Source organism: Saimiri boliviensis, chromosome 12, assembly GCF_048565385.1.
Source record: "Saimiri boliviensis isolate mSaiBol1 chromosome 12, mSaiBol1.pri, whole genome shotgun sequence".
Taxonomy (NCBI): Eukaryota; Metazoa; Chordata; class Mammalia; order Primates; family Cebidae; genus Saimiri; species Saimiri boliviensis.
The window spans coordinates 79,504,999-79,525,214 of NC_133460.1; the positions used below are offsets into that span (position 1 = coordinate 79,504,999).

Below are 20,216 nucleotides of genomic sequence, written 5' to 3' on the forward strand. Positions count from 1 at the left end.
TGTCACCTATATCTCCCCATGTTATCCCTCCCCAACCTCCCCATCCCTGCCGTCCCTCCCCTAGTGCCCCCCAACAGACCCCAGTATGTGATGCTCCCCTCCCTGTGTCCATGTGTTCTCATTATTCAACACCCACATATGAGTGAGAACATGTAGTGTTTTTCTGTTCTTGTGTCAGTTTACTGAGAATGATGGTTTCCAGATTCATCCATGTCCTACAAAGGACATGAACTCATCATTTTTTTATGGCTGCATAGTATTACGTGGTGTATATGTGCCACGTTTTCCTTGTCCAGTCTATCATTGATGGACATTTGGGTTGGTTCCAGGACTTTGCTATTGCAAACAGTGCCACAGTGAACATATGTGTGCATGTTTCTTTATAATAGAATGATTTGTAATCCTTTGGGTATATACCCAGTAATGAGATTGCTGGGTCAAATGGAATTTCTATTTCTAGATCATTGAGGAATCATCACACAGTCTTCCACAGTGGTTGAACTAATTTACACTACCACCAACCGTGTAGAAGTTTTCCTTTTTCTCCACATGCTCTCCAGCATCTGTTGTCTCTAGATTTTTTAATGATTGCCATTCTAACTGGTGTCAGATGGTATCTCAATGTGATTTTGATTTGCATTTCTTTAATGACCAGTGATGATGTGCATTTTTTCATATGTTTCTTGGCCTCATAAATGTCTTCTTTTGAAAGTGTCTGTTCATATCCTTGGCCCACTTTTGAATGAGTTTGGTTTTTTCTTGTAAATCTTTTTTAGTTCTTTGTAAATTCTGGATATTAGCCCTTTGTCAGATGGGTAGATTGCAAAATTTTTTCCCCATTCTGTTGGTAGCCAGTTTAGTCTAATGATTGTTTCTTTTGCTGTGCAGAAACTCTGGAGTTTAATTAGATCCCATTTGTCTATTTTGGCTTTTGTTGCCAATGCTTTTGGTATTTTAGTCATGAAGTCCCTGCCTATGCCTATGTCTTGAATGGTTTTGCACAGGTTTTCTTCTAGGGTTTTTATGGTGTCTTATGTTTAAGTCTTTAATCCATCTGAAGTTAATTTTAGTGTAAGGTGTCAGGAAGGGGTCCAGTTTCTGCTTTCTGCACATGGCTAGCCAGCTTTCCCAACACCATTTATTTAACAGGGAATCCTTTCCCCATTCCTTGTTTTTTGTTAGGTTTGTCAAAGATCAGATGGTTATAGATGTGTGGTGTTGTCTCTGAGGCCTCTATTCTGTTCCATTGGTCTATATTTCTGTTTTGGTACTAGTACCATGCTGATTTGATTACCGTAGCCTTGTAGTATAGTTTGAAGTCAGGTAGTATGATCCCTCCGGCTTTGTTCTTTTTGCTTAAGATTGTCTTGGCTATGTGGGCTCTCTTTTGGTTCCATATGAAGTTTAAGATTTTTTTTTCTAGTTCTGTGAAGAAGATCATAGGTAGCTTGATGAGGATAGTGTTGAATCTATAAATTACTTTGGGCAGTATGGCATTTTCATGATATTAATTCTTCCTAACCATGAGCATGGAATATTTTTCCATGTGTTTGTGTCCTCTCTTATTTCCTAGAGCAGTGGGTTGCAGTTCTTCTTGAAGAGGTCCTTTGTTTTCTTTGTTAGTTGTATTCCTAGGTATTTTATTCTCTTTGTAGCAATTGTGAATGGAAGTTAGCTCTTGATTTGGCTCTCTGTCTGTTATTGGTGTATAGGAATGCTTGTGATTTTTGCACATTGATTTTGTATCCTGGGACTTTGCTGAAGTTGCTTATCAGTTTCAGGAGATTTTGGGCTGAGATGATAGGGTCTTCCAAATATACAATCCTGTCATGTGCAAATAGAGACAATTTGACTTCCTCCTTTCCTAACTGAATATCATTTATTTATTTCTTTTTTTTTTTTTTTTCCAATTGCTCTGGCTAGAACTTCCAATACTATATTGAATAGGAGTGGTGAGAGAGGGCATCCTTGTCTAGTGCCAGATTTCAAAGGGAATGCTTCCTGTTTTTGCCCATTCAGTATGACACTGCTGTGGGTTTGGCATAAATAGCTTTTATTATTTTCAGATACATTCCATTGATACCTAGTTTATTGAGAGTTTTTAGGATAAAGGGCTGTTGAATTTTGTCAAAGGCCTTCTCTGCATCGATTGAGATAATCATGTGGTTTTGTCTTTGATTTTCTTTATGTGGTGGTTTACATGTATAGACTTGTGTATGTTGAACCAACCTTGCATCCCTGGGATGAAGCCTACTTGATCTTGATGGATAAGCTTTTTGGTGTTCTGTTGCAATCAGTTTGCCAGTATTTTATTGAAGATTTTTGCATCTGTGTTCCTCACGGATATTGGCCTGAAGTTTTCTTTTCTTATTGAGTTTCTGCTGGGTTTTGGTATCAGGATGATGTCAGCCTCAGAAAATGACTGGGGAAGAATTCCCTCCTTTTTGATTGTTTGGAATAGTTTCTGAAGGCGTGGTACCTGCTCATCTTTGTATGTCTGGTAGAATTTGGCTATGAACACATCTGGACCTGGGCTTTTTTTGGTTGGTAGGCTATTAATTGCTGCCTCAATTCAGCCCTTGTTATTGTCTATTCAGGGTTTCAAATTCTTCCTGGTTTAGTCTTGGGAGGGTGCAAGTGTCCAGGAATTTAACCATTTCTTCCAGATTTACTGGTTTATGTGCATAGAGTTGTTTGTAGTAATCTTTGACGGTAGTATGTATTTCTGTAGAATTGGTAGTGATATCTCCGTTATCATTTTTTATTGCATCTATTTGATTCCTCTCTCTTTTCTTTTTTATTAATCTGGCTAGCAGTCTGTGTATTTTATTGATCTTTTCAAAAAACCAGCTCCTGGATTTACTGATTTTTGAAGGGTTTTGTGTCTCTCTCTCATTCAGTTCTGCTCTGATCTTAGTTATTTCTTGTCTTCTGCTAACTTTTGAGTTTTTTTGATCTTGCTCCACTAGCTCTTTCAATTTTGATGATAGGATGTCAGTTATAGATCTTTCCTCACTTCTCTGATGGGCATTTATTGCTATAAATTTTCCTCTAGACACTGTTCTAAATCTGTCCCAGAGATTCTGGTACATTGTGTCTTTATTCTCTTTGGTTTTGAAGAATGTATTTATTTCTGCCTTCATTTCATTGCTTATCCAGTTGACATTCAGGAGTCAGTTGTTCAGTTTCCTTGAAGTTGTGCTGTTCCGAGTTGGTTTCTTAATCCAAGTTCTAATTTGATTGCCCTGTGGTCTGAGAGACTGTTTGTTATGATTTCCATTCTTTTGCATTTGCTGAGGAGTGATTTACTTCCAATTATGTGGTTAATTTTAGAGTAGGTGCAATGTGGTGCTGAGATGAATGTATATTCTATGGATTTGGGGTGGAGAATTCTGTAGATGTCTATTAGGTCTGCTTGGTCCAGATCTGAGTTCAAGTCCTTGATATCCTTGTTAATTTTCTGTCTCATTGATCTAATATTGACAGTGGAGTGTTAAAGTCTCCCACTATTATTGTGTGAGAGTCTAAGTCTATTTGTAGGTCATTAATAACTTGCTTTATGTATTTGGGTGCTCCTGTTTTGGGTGGGTATTTATTTAGGATCATTAGGTCTTCTTATTTCATTGATCCTTTTATCATTATGTAATACCCTTCTTTGTCTCTTTTGATCTTTGTTGGTTTAAAGCCCATTTTATCAGAGACTAGGATTGCAACTTCTGCTTTTTCTTGCTCTCCATTTGCTTGGCAAATCTTCCTCCATCCCTTTATTTTTAGCCTACGTGTGTCCTTCCACTTGAGATGCATTTCCTGAATACAGCACATCACATCAATGGGTCTTGATTTTTATCCAATTTGCCAGTCTGTGTCTTTTGATTGGGGCATGTAGTCCACTTATATTTAAGGTTAATATTGTTATGTGTGAATTTGATCCTGCCATTTGGATGCTGGCTGCTTGTTTTGACTGTTAGTTGATGCAGTTTCTTCATTCTGTTGATTGTTTTTACAATTTGGTACATTTTTAGAGTGGCTGGTACTAGTTGTTCCTTTCTATGTTTAGTGCTTCTTAAGGAGCTCTTGAAAGGCAGGCCTTGTGGTGACAAAATCTCTCAGTAATTGCTTGTCCATAAAGGATTTTATTTCTCCTTTGTTTATGAAGCTTAGTTTGGCTGGATATGAAATTCTAGGTTGAAAGTTCTTTTCTTTAAGGATGTTGAATATTGGCCTCCACTCTCTTTTAGCTTGTAGGGTTTCACTGAAAGATCTGCTGTAAGTCTGATGGGCACCCCTCTGGGTAACCCAACCTTTCTATCTGGCTACTCTTAGCATTTTTTCCTCATTTCAACCCTGGTGAATCTAATGATTATGTGCCTTGGGGTTGCTCTTCTTGAGGAATGTCTTTTTGGTTTTCTCTGTATTTCCTGGACTTGAATGTTGGCCTGCCTTGCTAGGTTGGGGAAGCTCTCCTGGATAATAACCTGAAGAATGTTTTCCAGCTTCGAAACACTCCCTGTCACATCCAGGTACACCTATCAAATGTAGATTAGGTCTTTTCACATAATCCCATACTTCCTGCAGGCTTTGTTCATTTCTTTTCACTCTTTTTTGTCTAATCTTGCCTTCCCATTTTATTTCATTGAATTGGTCTTCAATCTCTGATATCCTTTTCTGCTTGGTTGATTCATGTATTGAAACTTGTGTATGCTTTGTGAAGTTCTTGTGTTGTGTTTTTCATCTCCATCAAGTCATTTGTGTTCTTCTCTAAGCTGGTTATTCTAGATAGCATCTTATCTAACCTTTTTTCAACGTTCTTAGTTTCTTTGTATTGGGTTAGAACATGTTCTTTTAGCTCAGAGAAGTTTGTTATTACACACCTTCTGAAGCCTGCTTCTGTCAATTCATCAGACTCATTCTCCATCCAGCTTTGTTCCCTTGCTGGTGAGGAGTTGTGATCCCTTGGAGAAGGAGAGGTGTTCTGGTTTTTGGTGTTTTCATCCTTTCTGTGCTGGTTTCTTCCCATATTCATGGATAGATCTACCTGTGGTCTTTGTAGTTGGTGACTTTCAGATGGGGTCTCTGCAGATATCCTTTGTGTTGATGTTGAAGCTACTTCTTTCTGTATTTTAGTTTTCCTTCTAACAGTCAGGCCCCTCTGCTGTAGAATTGCTGGAGTTCTACTCCAGACCCTGCTTTCATGGGAATCACCTGTGGGGGCTGCAGGAAAATAAGGGTTTCTGCCAGTTTCTTCTTCTGTTATCCTTGTCCCAAAAGGGTACCCACCAGATGTCAGCCAGAATTTTCATTTATGAGATGCCTCTTTGGATATATGGGGGTCAGGGAGCTATTTGAGGAGACAGTCTGTTCCTTATCTGAGCTCAAGTGCTGTGCTGGTAGTTTCATTGTTATATTCAGAGCTGCTGGGCAGGTACATTTAAGTCTGCTGCAGTGGAACTTATAACTGCCTCTTTTCCCAGATACTGTGTCCTGGGAATTTGGGCTTTATTTAAAAGTCCCTTGATGTGCTGCTGCCTTTTTTCAGAGATGCCCTGCCCAGCAAGGAGGGAGTGTAGTCACAGTCTGTCAGCAGAGGCATTGCTGAGCTGCTGCAGGCTCTGCCTAGCTGCTGTTTAAACTTCCTTGCAGTTTTGTTTACAGTGGTACAGTCAGAAGTGCCTTGGTTATGGCGGTCTGCCTCAGTAATGGCAGTCTGCCTCAGTAATGGTGGACTTTCTCAGTAATGGCAGACTGCCTTGGCAATGGCAGACTTCCTCAGTAATGGCTGACTGCCTTGGTAATGGCAGGTGCCCTTTCCCCCACAGAGATGGACTGTCCTGGGTCAAGCTCAAATTGCTGTGCTTGCTGCAAAACTCTCAACCCAGAGTGTTTCTGATGGCTAGTCTCTGTGGGGGTGGGACCTGCCAAGCCAAATCACTTGACTCCCTGCTTTCAGTCCCCTCTTTTTCAGCTGAATGTGTGGTTTTATATTCCAGGTGTTCTAGGCACCAGTTAAAATGGCCATGCAGCTTTGTGTGAGTTTTTGTGCAGATACTTGCATGCTGCCTGAAACAGCCATGCTGTAAACTCGTGGTGCTTTTCAGACTGGGAATCTGCTCTGTGGGCAGTAAAATCTGTGGGAGAAGTGCAGTATCTGAACTGAAGTGCTGGAGTGGCTGGAAAAGCCCCTGATGGCCTCCGTTGTGTAGGGATGGGGCTCCTCCAGGGATTGCACTTCCTGAGTGAGGCAGCGCCCCTCTTTTGGGCTACACCCATTGTGCAACCAGTCCCATTGAGATGCACCTGGTGCCTTGTTTGAAAATGCAGAGATCAGTCACCCTCTGCATAGCTCTTGCTGGGAACTGCAATTCAGAGCTGTTCCTATTTGGCTATCTTGCTTTGTCTCCCAACTATCAGATTTTATGTTTTATATATGTGCAGTTTATTGCATGTCAGCTGTAAAGCTCTTGTTACCAGATTCAGAAGAAGATGTTGAAAATCCTGCAGTGTCTCATGATGAACATACATACCAAGAAATAAAGGACTGAAAAACACTGGCAACTCCTGCAGTTCACCACAATCAGTTGAGCAATGTGGTTCTATTATTCTTTCTTAGAGCCTAATAACAGCAAGAGGTACCATTTATTAAGCATTTGTAAATGCCAGGTCTTAGGTCAGGTGTTCTAGAGGCACAGCACGAGATAGGAATTTGAAGGAGAGAAAACGGTTCTGCAGGCTTTCAGGAAGCATGATGCTGGCATCTGCTTGGCTTATAGTAAAGCCTCAGGGAGATAGAAGGCCGATTTCTTTCTTTTGAATAAAACGCAAGTAAGAAATGAAAGAAAACAGAATGTGAAGAGGCTGTGCTGGACCTCACAATGTTAAGCACAAAAAAGGAGTAAGGTAAGAGTGTAGGAAAGCTGTTTGGGCTGAGTGTCACCTAGAGTTACTGGAGGTTTGGATTTGGAACAGAAAAACTATGTCCAGGAGCACCTGTAACCTGTAGGGAAATAATGGAACAATAATAAGAGGAATGAACATTAAGTGTTTCAATTCATGCTCTGCTTTTGTGTTACTGTAAACACAAGATAAAGATTTGAATAATCTTTTTCCTTTTTTTTTACATCAAAGATGATAAAATATATTTGTTTCATCATAAAAATTATGGGTTTGCAAAATTTTTTTTTTTTTTTGAGACGGAGTTTCGCTCTTGTTACCCAGGCTGGAGTGCAATGGCGCGATCTCGGCTCACCGCAACCTCCGCCTCCTGGGTTCAGGCAATTCTCCTGCCTTATCCTCCTGAGTAGCTGGGATTATAGGCACGCACCACCATGCCCAGCTAATTTTTTTTTGTATTTTTAGTAGAGACGGGGTTTCACCATGTTGACCAGGATGGTCTCGATCTCTCGACCTCGTGATCCACCCGCCTCGGCCTCCCAAAGTGCTGGGATTACAGGCTTGAGCCACCGCGCCCGGCTGGTTTGCAAAATTTTTATATGTTTAACCTACATTCCTATGATTAACTTTGACCCCTCAAATCTTATGTCCTCACATTTCAAGACCAATCATGCCTTCCTAACAGTCCCACAAGTCTTATTTCAACATCAATTCAAAGTCTACAGTCCATAATCTCATCTGTGAAAAGGCAAGTCCCCCACCTATGAAGCTGTAAAATCAAAAGCAAGCTAGTTACTTCCTAGATAAAACGGGGATACAGGCATTGGGAAAATGCAAGTGTTCCAAATGTGAGAAATAAAGAGGTTACAGGTCCCATTCAAGACAGAAATCCAATAGGGCAGTCAAATTATAAAGTTCCAAATAAACCTCCTTCGACTCCAGGTCTCATAACCCTAACCCATAACCCCTAACTTTAAGACTAACCACAAACCCTAAGCCTAACCCTGCCCTAAACCCCAACCCTAACCCTGACCCTGTAACCCTCACCCCTAAACCCTAACCTTAAATATAGCCCTAGCCCTAACCCTAATGCTAAGCCTTGCCATAGGCCTAACTCTAACCCTAACTCTAGCCCTAATCCTAACCCTAACCCTCACACTAACCCTAGCCCTAAAACCTAAGCCAAACCCTAACACCTAATCCTAAACCAACCACCCCTACCCTCAACCCTAATCCTAACTTTAACCCCCAATCCTATTTCTAATCCTAACAACCCTAACCCTAAAACCCTACTCCATACCCTAACCAGTGCCCTAAACCCTAACCCTAATTCCTACTCTAAACTATAAACCAGGCGTCCCCAAACTTTTTACACAGGGGGCCAGTTCACTGTCCCTCAGACCACTGGAGGGCCGCCACATACTGTGCTCCTCTCACTGACCACCAATGAAAGAGATGCCCCTTCCTGAAGTGCGGCAGGGGCAGGGAGGGGGGGCGGATAAATGGCCTCAGGGGGCCGTAGTTTGGGGACGCCTGCTATAAACCTTAACACTAACCCTTAATCCTAACCCCTAACCTTAACCTTACTCCAGTTACCCTTAACTCTAAATCTAACCTAAGCTTAACCCTCAATCATGAACCCTAATGTTACTTTTACCCACTCTAATCCTTACCTTAAGCTAAACCTACTCTAACCGGTATATAACCCCAATCCAAAATCTCACTAAAACTTTCACCCTAACCCTTCACTGTAATTCTGACCTGTCAACCTAACCCGATTAGTCAGCCTAAACTCTCCCTCTAATCTCTACTATGGAGGTCTCAACCACCAACCTGAACCTCCTATCTTGGTGCCCTTCTACCATAATCTTTAACTGGTAAACTTTTTGCCCGTAAAGCCCTATGTCCTGATTGTGTAATACCCTTACACACTAACTCTGTAAATACTGCAATCTTTAATGAATATGAAGAAAAGGGATCTGTGCCTTATTTGTGTAAAAAAATACCAAAGCAGTATTTAATGCTCCAAGGAAAACAAGTTAAGCCAGAAATACAGTTGACAATGTCAGAATCAAAATAAGCTTCCTGGCTAGGCATTGTGGCTAACGTCTGTAATCCCAGCACTTTGGGATGCCAAGGCAGGCAGGTAACCTGAGGTGGGGAGTCCAAGACCAGCCTGACAAACATGGAGAAACTCTGTCTCTACCACAAATTCAAAACTTATCCAGGTATAGTGATGCCTGCCTGTAATCCCGGGTACTCAGGAGGCTGAGGCAAGACAATCACTTGAACCTGGGAGGTGGAGGTTGTGCTGGGCCAAGATCATGCCATTCCTCCGCCCTATTGTATAGGTAAAAATGCAGATTCACCGAACCTGAGTAAATTGTGTATTCAGTGAAAGGCTGATCAAGAATTCAAAATAATGCAACCTTTTTTTCAATCTACTTCTGACCTAGAAGCACCTTCACTTCCTACTTCTAGTTGTTCCACCTTACTGGACCAAACGACTGTACGTCTTACACATATTGATTGGTGTCTCCTGTTTCTCAAATGTACAAAAGCAAGCTCTACCCTGACCACCTTGGGTCTGAGTCAGGACCTCCTGAGTCTGGGTCATGGGCATGTCCTTAACCTTGGCAAAATAAGCTTTCTACACTGACTGAGACCTGACTCAGATATTTTGGGATCAGAATCAACAATCACCATGGTGTGACAGTTGACTACAGCATTCAGTACACACACATGCTATACAGGTTTGTAGCCTGGGAGCAATAGGCTATACCATATAACTTATGTATGGAGTGGGCTACACCATCTAGGTTTTATAAGGACACACTATGGTGTTTGCACAAAGATGAAATCACTAAGGACAAATTTCTCAGTATCCACATCGTTAGGAGACGCTTGAGTGTACTTTAAATGGTTAAAGCCTAAGAGGAGAAAAAAAAAAGAAACTCAACTCCTGTTATGGTTTAATAACAAAGCTTAATAGAGTTAACATATTTCATCTAATCTAAGATGCTAATGATTAACAGACATTATTTCATGCACCACCACAAATAGGTTGCCAATTAAACCGACTTTCTGAATAATAACAAAAATGTGAATTGACTTCTATTAATGTCAGGAAAGTAAAATAAAGATGAATTATGGTTTTGACATGTTAAAGCAAAAAAGGAGGAGGCTGTTAGCTTGAGGTCTTGCCTAAGCAAACGGAAACCAAACTTGGAGGCATTTAAACAGACTTAAATTAACAAACCAACCACAGTCAATGACAAAAAGCCCAGGCACCAGCTGGCTGCATGTCTAGGGATGCTGAGGGAACCATCCCCACAACAGGCTGTCATCTAGCTGGAGTCAATGAGAAACCTCACTTTGCTGCCACCACTAAGAGCTGGAAACCCCAAACCCTGTTTTCTGTTCTGGTGCTTCAGGCATGATTCAAGAATCATTCCTTTCCTCAAATAAACCGTTTAAATTTATTTTGCCTAAAATTCTTCTAATCCCTAAACCCTAACCCCTAACTGGTATCCCCTAACTCTAACCCTAACCCCTAGCCCTAGCCTTCACCCTAAATCCTAAACCCTAACCATACATTACTTTCTACATTTGCATTGATATGTCAGTGTCGATTATTAAGAGTGCTATATTGGCAGGGCTGCGTTGGTAGTATATTAACTGCGTAGGTAGTATATTTTGTTATTATATAGTATATTAACATTTTGTTAATATACTATATAGACAGTATATTAACATTTTTGTACTGACGTTTTGCCTTAGCATTACAGGTGTTTTCTACATAACACACTGTGGGTGTTGTAGTCTTATTTTGGATGTCATATCTGCCTTAGAAATGCTCTATTTGTGTTCTGAGGCTGCATTGTGGACGTCGCACTGCGGCCACCTGGCCTTGGGCAGAACCTCTGCGAGCAGGATTCAGAGGGGCTTCTGGTGTCCACTTTTCCACATTGAGACCTTCTTACTACTCTCTGACTTTCAGCAGTCATGGCTGCAAACAGGAAGGATTTTACTCACCGTGGACGCTGCCTGGAGTTGTCCAAAAGCAAGGCGGAGCCCCCAGGGTCTGTGCTGAGAGTGCTGCTATGCCTTCGTGGTGCCCCCGGGTCTGTGCAGAAGAGAACACAGCTCCACTCTTGCAGTGCCCCCCAAGATCTGTACTAAGAAGAACCCAACTCCGCAAGCCGCCAAACTGCCCTGATGCCAGCGCCTAGCACCACGACGTGAGGTGGTGCACATCGTCATGATGCGCGCCTCTGCAGTGAAGCGAAGCGGGTGTGACGTGTCTCACGCAACGGTCCCGTGGGGCATGATGTCATGTGGCCGTAATGTGGCCAGCGCCATAATGCTGGCGCGGTGACGTGAGGAAGAGCCTCAGGAATCTGAAAAGGTAAGCTGGGGCCGCAGGGCGACCGGGCAATGTGGGGCCCTCTCTCTCACGGTGCTGTGCCCACACACCAATGGTGGCTAGGGCCACTGCAGGACCCCCTTAACAGTGTGGTGACTGGCATCCCTTGCTGGCAGCCAGGGCAGTGCAGGGCCCTTTTGCTCACAGTGTTGTGGCAGCACACCCTCTGCTCACAACCAAGGCAATGCAGTGTCCTCTTGCAGTGTAGTGGTGGTACGCCCCCTGCCGGCCGCTGGGGGCCCTGCAAGGCCCTCTTGCTCACAGTGTCTTGGCAGCACCCCCATGCTTGCAACCAGAGCACTGTAGGGGCTTCTTGCTCACGATGTGGTCCCTGTGCACCTCCTCCTGGCTGTCCTGAAATACTGTAGAGTGGGCTACACGATCTAGGTTTTATAAGGACACTCTATTGTGTTCCCACAAAGATGAAACCACTAAGGACAAATGTCTCAGAAAGTATCCACGTCGTTAGGAGAACCTGAGTGTATTTTAAATGGTTAAAGCCTGGGCATGGTGGCGCATGTCTGTAATTCTAGCTACTTGGGAGGCTGAGGCAGGAGAATTGCTTAAACCCGCAAGGCAGAGGTTGCTGTGAGTTGAGATAGCACCATTGCACTCCACACAGGGCTGAATTTTCTCCTCAAATAGGCATTAGAGTTCTTTACTGAAGTGGTTTTTCCAATGGAGAACCTAGAAACTATTTTCCTAACAGGAAGTTGAGTGGAAGCAGCACCGCCCCATAGTGCACTGAGAGCAGTCAAACTAAACCAGACACAGACATGCCACTTTTTTTTTTTTTATCTGAACGTAAGTGCAATGGTAATTAGATGCTGTGATCCTAAGATTATTAGCTTTATGTCAACTGTAAAGCTTAAACAAGTGAACAACTCATACACATCAAATTCTAGTCATCTTTTTTCCTTCCATCTTGAAGTATATGAAATGAGAAGCAACATGCTAGTTAATAATTCCCCAGCTCATCTCCAAGAGAAAGCCGTTTATACTTGCGCATTTGTAAGATAACGCATGTGTATAGTTTTATGAACACACACGTGTCTGCATACGTATATATTTATACATAACATACACACACATGTATATAGGAGATTAATAGTGGTTCTTTACTGGGTTCATATTACACATATTATTATATTATACAACTTGCTTTTTTTTTTTTTTTTTTTTTTTGAGACGGAGTTTCGCTCTTGTTACCCAGGCTGGAGTGCAATGGCGCGATCTCGGCTCACCGCAACCTCCGCCTCCTGGGTTCAGGCAATTCTCCTGCCTCAGCCTCCTGAGTAGCTGGGATTACAGGCACGAGCCACCATGCCCAGCTAATTTTTTTGTATTTTTAATAGAGACAGGGTTTCACCATGTTGACCAGGATAGTCTCGATCTCTCAACCTCGTGATCCACCCGCCTCGGCCTCCCAAAGTGCTGGGATTACAGGCTTGAGCCACCGCGCCCGGCTCAACTTGCTTTTTTTAAAAAACTTTTAGGTTACAAGGTACACATGCAGGTTTGTTATATAGGTGAACTCATATTATGGGGTATTTTTGTACAGATTGTTAAATCATCCAGGTACTAAGCCTAGTACTCAATATTTTTTTCTGTGCTTCTCCCTCCCACCCTCCACCCTCATGTAGTCCCTAGTGTCTGTTGTTCCCTTCATTGTGTTCGTGAGTTCTCATCATTTAACTTCTACTTTGGCTGGGCACGGTGGCTCAAGCCTGTAATCCCAGCACTTTGGGAGGCCGAGGCGGGTGGATCACAAGGTCAAGAGATCGAGACCATCCTGGTCAACATGGTGAAACCCCGTCTCTACTAAAAATACAAAACATTAGCTGGGCATGGTGGCGCGTGCCTGTAATCCCAGCTACTCTGGAGGTTGAGGCAGGAGAATTGCCTGAACCCAGGTGGCAGAGGTTGCGGTGAACCGAGATCGCGCCATTGCACTCCAGCCTGGGTAACAAGAGTGAAACTCTGTCTCAAAAAAAAAAAAAAAAAAAGAAAAAGAAAAAAAGAAATGGGGTAACTTCTACTTATAAGTGAGAACATGTGGTAGTTTTCTGTTTCTCTTAGTTTGCTAACAATAATGACCTCCAGATCCATCAATTTTTTTTTGCAAAAGACATGTTTTTTACTAAATAATATGCAAGGAAACTTCCAAGGTAGTAGAAGCACGAGCAATTCATTTCACTGAGCAGATTACAGAATAGAATACGGAAATGGCTATGAAAGGTATTAAAATAGCTTGAAAATTAAAAGTATACACTAAAGTTACATTACAGGTAGTATTAGCAATAAAACAGACACTTCCTTATTTAACCAATAGATAATACAGAGCAACCTTTTCACCAACAGTATCCCATGACTGTGTTGAGTTTAAAACAGGGAGTGAGCAATGGTTGTATTAGCAATATTGCCCAAAGTTGCCTTCCAGGTGGACTAAAGATTCTCTAAGTTAAGTGAAAATCATAGGCATTAATAGTGTTAAGAGTCTCATGATACAGAGTCTTTTTCTAGTGTTGTGGAAAATGCTGTCAATAGCATGAAGCCATCAACTTCTCTCATCATTTGCAGTTTGAATGTCTCTGGTTATGAGCATTGGGAGGTTTAGTAAGCTGTGTGCCCCACACATGAGGAATGAGACTCTCCATTAAAATTCGTCTAGTTTCAGATTATAGGGCTTGAAGAACAGATCAGCTTCCATTTTTAGTAATTTCATAGAAGAAAATAGGATTAGAGAAATCTAGAAGAATTCGGGATCTAGTCTAGTCTGTAGGCAGATAACAAGAACTAGAAAACAATGCACAGAGCTACAATCCAATAACAGGTGTAACTTTTTTCTACAAACATATTTTTTCTCTTTACATTGACCACAGAGGAATCTCAGATTTATTTTTTTTAAACTCTTACCTTAGGCTCAAGAGTACACGTGCAGGTTTGCTATGCAGGTTAGTTGCATGTCACAGGAGTTTGGTGTACAGATTATTATTTCATCACCCAGGTAATAAGCATAGTATTTGACAGTTTTTTGATTCTCACCCTCCTCCCACCTTTTACCCTTAAATAGGCCCTGGTGTCTGTTGGTTCCTTCTTTGTGCCCATGTGTTCTCAATGTTTAGCTCCCACTTATAAGTGAGAACAGCCAGCATCTGTTACTTTTTGACTTTCTATTATGATAGCCATTCTGACTGGTGTGAGATGGTATCTCATTGTGGTTTTGATGGACACTTCTCTAATTATTAGTGATGTTGGGCATTATTTCATGTTCATGGGCTGTATGTACGACTTCTTTTAAAAAGTGTGCTTATATTCTTTGCCCACTTTTTCAAGGGATTCTTCATTTTTTGCTTGTTAATTTGTTTAAGTTTCTTATGGGTTCTGGAGATTAGACCTTCGTTGGATGCATAGTTTGCAAATATTTCTCCCATTCTGTAGGTTGTCTCTTTACTTTTTTTTGATAGTTTCTTTTGCTGTGCAGAAGCTCTTTGGTTTAATTAGGTCTCTTTTGTCAATTTTTTCATTTGTTGCAATCACTTTTGGCATCTTTATCATGAAATATTTGCCAGGTCTTATGTCCAGAATGGTATTTCCTAGATTATCTTCCAAGGTGTTTATAGTTTTAGGTCTTACCTATAAGATTTTAGTTCATCTTGACTTTTGTATATGGTGTAAGGAAGGGATCCAGTTTCAATCATTTGCATATGGCTCACCAATTATCCCAGCACCATTTATTGAAGAGGGAGTCTTTTCTCCATTGCTTGTTTTTGTTGACTTTGTTGAAGATCAGATGGATGTAGGTGTGTAGCATTATTTATGGGCTGGGTATGCTGTTCCATTGGTTTATGTGTCTGTTTTTGTACCAGTACCATGCTGTTTTGGTTATTGTAGCCTTATACTATAAGGTTTGAAATCAGGTAACATGATGCCTTCATCTTTGTTCTTTTTGCTTAGGATTGCATTGGGTATTCAGTCTCTTTTTTGGTTTTATATAAATTTTAACATAGTTTTTTCTAGTCCTGAGAAGAATGTCATTGATAGTTTGAAAGAAATAGCATTGAATCTGTAAATTGTTTTGAGTAGTATGGCCATTTTATTAACATTGATTCCTCCAATCCATTAGCATGGAATATGTTTCCATTTGCGTCTGTCATCTCTGATTTCTTCATCAATGTTTTGTAGTTTTCGTTGTAGAGCTCTTTCACTTCCCTGGTTAGCTGTATTCCTAGCTATTTTATTTTCTGTGGCTATTGTGAATGGGATTGTGTTCTTGATTTGGCTCTCAGCTTGGATGTCGTTGGTATATAGTAATACTATGAATTTTTATACATTAATTTTGTATCCCAAAACTTTCCTGAAATTGTTGATCAGATCAAAGAGCTTTTGGGTAGACTGTGGGTTTCCTAGGCATAGAATTATATCATCTGCAGCAATAGATTGACTTCCTCTCTTCCAATTTGGGTATGTTTTATGTCTTTCTCTTGCCTGATTGCTCTGGCTAGGACTTCCAGTACCACATCTAATAGGAGTGGTAAGAGAGGGCATTCTTGCCTTGTTCTGATTTTAAAGGGAAATGCTTCCAGCTTTTACACATTCAGTATATCTGGCTGTGGGTTTGTCATTAATCACTCTTTTTTCTTTTCTTTTCTTTTTCCTTCCTTCCTCCCTCCCTCCCTCCCTCCCTTCCTTTTTCTTTTTCTTTCTTTTAAAATTATTCATTTACTGGAAAAGATGGCTTTTCTATTGGGAAGTATATTTCTTAAAAGTCTACGTTGTTGAGGGTTTTTAACATAAATTGATGTTGAATTTTATCAAATGCCTTTTCTGCTTATAGTGAAATAATTATGTAGTTTTTGTTTTTGATTCTGTTTGTGTGATGAATCATGTTTACTGATCTGTGTACATTAAACCAATCTTACACACCAGAGGTAAAGCCTACTTGACTGTAATTGATTAGCTGTTTAATGTGCTGCTGGATTCAGTTTGCTGAAATTTTGTTGAGGATTTTTGCACCAATGTTCATCAGAGATATTGACCTGATTTTTTTTTAATGTGTGTGTTTGTCTGCCAAGTTTTGATACCGATATAATGTTGGCTTCAAAGCATGAGATATAGAGGTATCCCTCCTCCTTATTTTTTGGGAATCATTTCAATAGTAGTAGTCTTTTTATACATCTGGTTGAATTCGGCTCTTTATCCATCTGGTCCTGGGCTTTTTTTCCCCCCTGGTTGGTAGGCTTTGTATTGCTAATTCAATTTTAGAACTCATTATTGGTTTGTTTAGGAATTTGATTTCTTCCTCGTTCAATCTTGGGAGGTTACATGTTTCCAGAAATTTGCCTATTTCTTTTAGGTTTTCTAGCTTGTTTGCATAGAGTGTTCATAGTAGTCTCTAATGGCTTTTGTATTTTTGTGGGTTTGGTGGTAATGTCCCCTTTTTCATTTCTTGTGTTTATTTGGATGTTCTCTTTTCATTAGTCTAGCTAGCAGTCTATCTATCTTATTTATTCTTTCAAAAAACAAACCGAATTCATTGGTTTTTTTTATAAGGTTTTTCATGTCTTGACTTCCTTCAGTTTAGCTCTGATTTTGGTTATTTCTTGTCTTCTGCTAGCTTTGGGGTTGGTTTGGTCATCGTTTTACTGGTTTCTTTAGGTGTGATGTTAGGTTGTTAATTTGAGATCTTTCTAACTTTGTTTTGATTTCCAAATTTTATTTTAAATTTAGGGCTACTTGTGCAGGATATGCAGCTTTGTCAGTACTTAAACCTGTGCCATGGTGAGTAACTGCACAGATCATCCCATCACTTAGGTTTAAGCCCAGCATCCATTATCCATTCTTCCTGATGCTCTCCCTCCTCCCGCCCCAACCCTCTGAAAGGTCCAGTGTGTGTTTTACCCCCATGTGTCCATGCATTCTCGTCATTCAGCTCCCACTTATAAGTGAGAACATGAGGTATTTGATTTTCTGTTCCTGTGTTAGTTTGCTGAAGATAATGTCTTCTAGCTCCATACATGTCACTGCAAAGGAGTATCTTGCTTCTTTTTATGGCTCATAGTATGCCATGGTGTATATGTGCCATATTTTCTTTATCCAGGGTATCACTGTGGACATTTACATTAATCCCATGTATTTGCTATTGTGAATAGTGTTGCAATAATCATACACATACATGTACTTTTTTTTTTTTTTTGAGACGAAGTCTCACTCTGTTGTCCAGGCTGGAGTGCAGTGGCATGATCCCGGCTCACTGTTACCTTTGCCTCCCAGGTTCAAGCAATTCTTCTGCCCTAGGCTCCCGAGAAGCTGAGATTACAGGCATGCACCACCACACCTGGCTAATTTTTGTATTTTTAGTAGAGATGGGGTTTCACCATGTTGGGCAGGCTGTTCTTGAACTCCTGACCTCAGGTAGTCCACCCACCTTGGCCTCCCAATGTGCTGGGATTACAAGCCTGAGCCACCATGCCTAGGCACATGCATCTTTATAATAAAATAATTTATATATCTTGGGGTATATACTCAGTAATGAGATTGCTGGGTCAAATGGCATTTCTGCCTCTAGGTCTTTGAGGAATAACCACACTGCCTTCCACAATGGTTGAACTAATTTGCATTTCCACCAACGGTGTAAAAGTGTTCCATTTCCTGCACAATATTACCAGCATCTGTTGCTTTTTGACTTTTTAATAATAGCCATGCTGACTGGGAGACCCTTCTAACTTTTTGATGTGGGCATTTACCACTAAGTGTTTCCCTCTTAACACTGCTTTGGTTGTGTCCCAGAGATTCTGGTATGTTCTATCTTTGTTCTCATTAGTTTCAAAGAATTTCTCAATTTCTGCCTTAATTTTATTGTTTACCCAAAATTCATTCAGGAGCATGTTGTTTAATTTCTAGGTAATTGTATGGTTTTGAGTAATATTCTTAGCATTGATTTATATTTTTATTGCACTGTTGTTCAGGAGTGTGGTAGGTATGATTTTGATTTTTTGAATTTACTGACAATTGTTTCATGGCCAATCGTATGGTCTATTTTACAATATGTGCCATGTGGCAATGAGAAAAATATATATTGTTGTTTTGGGGTGGAGCATTCTATACATGTCTACTAGGCCCTTTTGGTCATGTGTTGAGTTCAGGTTCCAAACATCTTTGTGAATTTCTGCCTTGATGATCTGTCTAATATTGTCAGTGGGGTGTTGAAGTTTCCCACTATTATTGTGTAGTTATCTAAGCCTCTTTTCAGGTCTCTAAGAACTTGCTTTGTGAACTGGGTGCTTCTGTATTTGGTGCATAAATATTTAGGATAGTCAGATCTTCTTGTCAAATTGAACACTTTACTATTATGTAATGCCCCTTTTTGTCTTTTTTGATCTTTGTTGGTTTGAAGGCTGTTTTGTCTGTAATTGGTATAGCATCTCCTGCTTTTTTGTATGTTTTTTGTTTGCTTGGTAGATTTTTCTCTGTAAATTTATTTCATGCCTACGGGTATCATTGCATATAAGGTGGAGCTCTTTTAAGACAGCATACAGTTGAGTCTTAAATTTTTATCCATTTGAAACAACAGGCTGGGCAGTGGGAAAGCTGATGACCTTAAAGACCTTTCAAATGTGCTCCTTCTTTGCAATGTGCTTGGATCAATGATGAGTCCAACCAAAAAAACATTCCTTGGAAAGCTGAACAAAATGAGTGAGAACTCATACCATCGCTCTCATCAGAACTGAGGTCAAAAATATATATATATATATATTTTTTTTATCCAACTCACCACTCTGTGCCTTTTGATTGGGGCATTTAGCCTGTTTATATTCAAAGTTAATATTGACATGTACAGGTTTGATCCTGTCATCATGTTGTTAGCTGCTTGTTATACAGCCTTTGTGTGTGTGCATGTGGTTGTTTTATGGTTTCACTAATTTGTGTACTTAAGTGTGTTTTCATGGTGGCCAGTAATAACCTTTCCTTTTCATATTTAGCACTCCCTCAGGACCTCTTATAAGATAGGTCTTATGGTAACAAATTCTCTTATCATTTGCTTGTCTGGAAAGGATCTTATTTTTTCTTCACTTATGAAGCTTATTTTGGCTGGATATAAAATTCTTGGTTGAAATTTATTTTCTTGGAGAATGCTGGATATAAGCCCCCAACCTGACCTGTAAGGTTACTGCTGAAAAATCTGATAGGGTTCTCTTTAGCCTGATAGGGTTCACTTTTTAGGTCACCTGCCTTTAGTATTTTTTCTTTCATTTCAACCTTGGATAATCTATGTGTCTGGGGGATGATCATCCTGTATAGTATCTCACAGAGGTTCTTTGCATTTTCTGAATTTGGATGTTGGCCTCTGTAGGTAAGTTTGGGGAACTTTCAAAGAGTATCCTGAAATAAGTTTTCCAAGTTGTTTGCTTTCTCTCTCTCTCTTTCAGAGACACCAATGAGACTTTGATTTCATGTCTGATATGGTTGGACTATGTACCCACCCCAAATCTCATCTTGAATTGTGGGCCCCATAATTCCCACATACTGTGGGAAAGACCTGGTGGGAGGTAATTGAATCATGGTTTTTTCCCATCTGTTCTCATGATAGTGCATAAATCTCATAAGATATGATGATTTTATAAAGGACAATTTCCCTGCACATACTCTGTTTCCTGCAGCCATGTAAGATGTACCTTTGCTCCTCCTTCACCTTCTGCCATGATTGTGAGGCCTCCTCAGTCATGTGGAACTGTGAGTCTATTAAACATCTTTTTCTTTATAAATTACCCAGTCTTGGGTATTTATTCACAGCAGTATGAAAATTGACTAATGCAGTAAATTGGTACTGGAAGTGGGGCACTGCTATTAAGATACCCCAAAATGTGGAAGTAACTTTGGAATTGGGTAACAGGCAGAGGTT

At 40.5% G+C, this 20,216-nt stretch overlaps 1 protein-coding gene and 1 non-coding gene across 5 annotated transcripts in view; both read left to right on the forward strand.

Annotated features, from left to right (window-relative positions):
* Positions 1 to 12,489, forward strand: part of CYP2C18 (cytochrome P450 family 2 subfamily C member 18) — a 109,493-nt gene extending 97,004 nt beyond the window's left edge. The window contains exon 11 of one of the 4 annotated variants that reach the window (XM_074382611.1): positions 10,889 to 12,489. In XM_074382611.1, coding sequence (XP_074238712.1) covers positions 10,889 to 11,070 — 182 coding nt within the window. In that variant the 3' untranslated portion in view covers positions 11,071 to 12,489. The remainder of the gene's footprint in view (positions 1 to 10,888) is intronic. The other 3 variants (XM_074382612.1, XM_074382616.1, XM_074382617.1) reach the window with 3 other exon arrangements.
* Positions 12,490 to 18,954: 6,465 nt separating this feature from the next.
* Positions 18,955 to 19,049, forward strand: LOC120362571 (small nucleolar RNA SNORD116). Its single transcript, XR_005578430.1, has one exon. It is a non-coding gene; the product is annotated as a small nucleolar RNA SNORD116 (small nucleolar RNA).
* Positions 19,050 to 20,216: the final 1,167 nt, after the last annotated feature.